Genomic DNA, 3,225 nt, shown 5'->3' on the forward strand with positions numbered 1-3,225 from the left:
CTGCGGATTCCTCGGCCTCCCTGTGCTCCAGGTGTTAGTGCTGTCGCTCGACCACACCTCTCACGCTGCTCTAGGGGCACAGGTAAGCCGGCTCCTAGAATGCCAGGCCGCTGAGGAACTCTTTCCAGAGAAAGGAGAGCGAGCACTGGGCAAAACCGCCCTCTGCTCTCGCCTCACTCTGCAGCGCTCAGAAACCAAGAAAAAGACCTGGAATTGTATTAACAGACTCCCAAAATAAAACTTTATGGAAGTGTTTATTTTAAAGTCTAGTACCAGAGAACAGGATAGACAAACATGACAGGTACTACTCACAAGGGACAATGTCCCCACTGGTCACCCTATCTTTTGGCAATGAATTCAGTAAAAAAGTACAAGAACATTCTAGAAGGGCTTAAAAGTCACATTCTGAATTAAACAGAAAATGTTCAAAGCTAAACAGTGAAATGGAAGCTTTCATTGGCTGCTAAATAAAAAGTGTGGCTAATGGCCATCGCAACAGCACTTAGTCTCAAATCCAACAATTCATCACGGAATTACACAGCTAAGATGCTCGCCCACCGTGCAATGCTGGGGTTTAGTGAAGATCACCCCCGAGGGCGGAGAAGCAATGAAGGAGGTGAGAGGTGGGCCTGAGAAGCCCTAGGACAGAGCGCACGCGCTGGCTGCTGATGCCACTGTTTCCACACCGAAGGCCTAGCAAGGCTTGCTTCCGGGAGGAAAAGGAATCTATCTGGCTGACAGCTGCCCTGAAAAGGTCATCAGACACACGGCTAGTTACCAGGTAACAGCCTAAAGCTCTTGAGTAATGATCAAACCAAAACCCTGACATCTGCCCACTGAAACCTTTTATGTTTCTGTCAATGCTTTGTCTGTAACTTATTATGGCCTGGACTTACGCCAACCGGTATTTAAGCCAATTAGGAACAAAGACAAATTGCACTCTCTTTAGGTCTAGTTGGTGGAGAATAACATTTCCTGTAGTGACCGTATCATACAATCTTTAACAAAAACTCGTAGGTGGCATTGATTATTCCCCAGGAGATGAGAGAGCGATGGTAATTGAGATGGGCGCCTCTGAAGAGATTGATCAGCTTCCTGTCCCGCTCGAGCCAGATCGTCTTGAAAACCATGGGGAAAGACTGGAACGGCCCGCCAATCTGAGACTGGATCCGAGCCTTCACAACATTAATTGGGAAGCTCAGGAAGCCCAGCATGGCACCCAGCACACCTCCACAGATAAAGTCATTGACCAAATGCTCACTATTCGTGGTGGCAGTAGGCAGATGCTCTTTAATGGGCCCTCGAAGGCCAAAAAAAAGGATATTGCTGAATCCATTTCGGAAAAGGATAGGCACCAAGCCTCGGTAATACTCTGCAATTCCGTGGCATCTCAGGGCCCGGAAGGCCTGGTAAGTGTTTGTGAACTTATCGTGATGCTTGTGGTCCTGAAGCAAAGTCTGAACCCTTTCGAACGGAGTGAGAATGGCTTCTGTTGTCCCGGCAAGCAGCGCCGCCACACTTCTGGTGGCAAACTCGGGAGCACTGCTCACGTGCTTGCGGAGCAGGCGTGACAGGTCCTCATACAGACCAAACATAAGCGCCAGCGTGGTTGTCTTCTGCATCAGCGGGGGGAGGATCCCACGATACAAGTTTCGAAACCCATCCCTCCTCAGCTGGAGTATCGCATCCCGAGTTTTGAGGCCGTACAGCTGCTGCCGAAAAAGGATCTTCTGAACGGGGTAGGTGATGGCCACGTTGTTGAACGCTGCACAGCAGCCACAGAAGTAATGCTTTATCTCACCCACGTCTGCAATATGAGGAGACAGATCCTGGTTTGAAGAGGTCAACATTGGGGGCCTCTTATCATGCGCTTCTGAGTCCATCATGGTGCTTACGGTCTTTCTTCTCTGGGGAAACGTTTTAACCTATAATCAATGATGAAGGTGTTACCAAGAGTGAGATACACAAACTCACCCCAATCCCTTCTCCAATTTCCAGACTCGATGTCTCCTTTTAAAACTGGTCTATTACTGAAAACAAAATTACTTTTGCTAATTGTATATACTGATGAGGTTCAGTCGGCTGCTCCTACACATGTGTACAGCAGAGCAGATCAGTCGTTTTCTGTGGGGTGTTGTTGCTGCTGCTGTAGTTTTGAGAAAGTCTTGCTATATACATAGCCCAGACTAGCCTTCAACTCACAATTTTGAGTACTAGAATTAAAGCCCACTCTGCCATGCCTAGCTTTAGATCACCGATGTTTAGAAGAGTACTAGGGGAGTCGTGGGGCGAGACCGGCTGTACTGCAATCACTTCCAGCAAGCAGCCCTTACAGCAGACTGAAGGAAGAAAGACAGAAGACTCATCGACCTCTTAGCCAGACAGGAAGGCTGTATGGAAAATTATAAAGCACATTTGCCTCATGGAAATAAAGAGAGTTCATCTTCTTCTGCCTCCTGAGGGCTAGGCTGAAAAAGATATTTCGCCATGCCCTACTGTGTCACTTACCTATGTACAAGCGTATGCAGTTAATGCACTTGCTGGCAGGTGCCTGGAAGGCCAGCAGAGTGTGTCGGATCATCCCCTGGAACTGGAGTCAGAGGTCGTTGTGAACCCCCAACATGGGAACTGGGGGCTAATCTCTAAAAGGGTGGCAAGCACTCTTAACCATGGAGCCACCTCTCAAAGGCCCTTATATTTATAAGTAGATTACTTCTCTTATATAAGAGACCACATTTAACAAATCAGCAGCAAAATAGAAAATAATCCAATTTAAAAGTGAGCTAAGGACTTGAGACAGGGGCAGAAGAATCCACTGGGACAGTGGTCTCAACCTCCCTAAGGCTGCGACCTTTTAATGTGGTTCCTCATATTAAAGTTTTCCTCATGTGGTGACCCCCAACCATAAAATTATTTCATTGCTACTTCATAACTGTAATTTTGCTAGTTATGAATTATAATGTAAATATCTGATATGTAGGATATCTCATATTCAACCCTTGAGAAAGGGTCGTTTGACCCCCAGAGGGGTTGTAACCACAGGGTGAGAACCACTATTGTAAACACTGAAAAGAGAAGCTGCCTGGAGTAGCTGGACAGACCACACCTCAGAAACAAAGTGGAAGGAGAGAACTAATTCCCGAAAGTTGTTCTCTGACCTCCCGAGGCACATCAGGGCACATGCACGCACGTAAACACAAATACACCTTTTTTTTTTTTTTTTTT

General features: G+C 46.9%; 1 protein-coding gene across 2 annotated transcripts in view; it reads right to left on the minus strand.

The window, feature by feature from the left end:
• Positions 1–235: 235 nt before the first annotated feature.
• Slc25a51 (solute carrier family 25 member 51) overlaps positions 236–3,225 on the minus strand; it is a 9,902-nt gene continuing 6,912 nt past the window's right edge. For both annotated transcript variants that reach the window (XM_013351922.2, XM_013351923.2), the window contains exon 3: positions 236–1,925. In XM_013351922.2, the coding sequence (XP_013207376.1) occupies positions 990–1,925 (936 nt within the window). In that variant the 3' untranslated portion in view covers positions 236–989. The remainder of the gene's footprint in view (positions 1,926–3,225) is intronic.

The sequence above is a fragment of the Microtus ochrogaster genome, linkage group LG5 (genome assembly GCF_000317375.1).
Source record: "Microtus ochrogaster isolate Prairie Vole_2 linkage group LG5, MicOch1.0, whole genome shotgun sequence".
NCBI lineage: Eukaryota > Metazoa > Chordata > Mammalia > Rodentia > Cricetidae > Microtus > Microtus ochrogaster.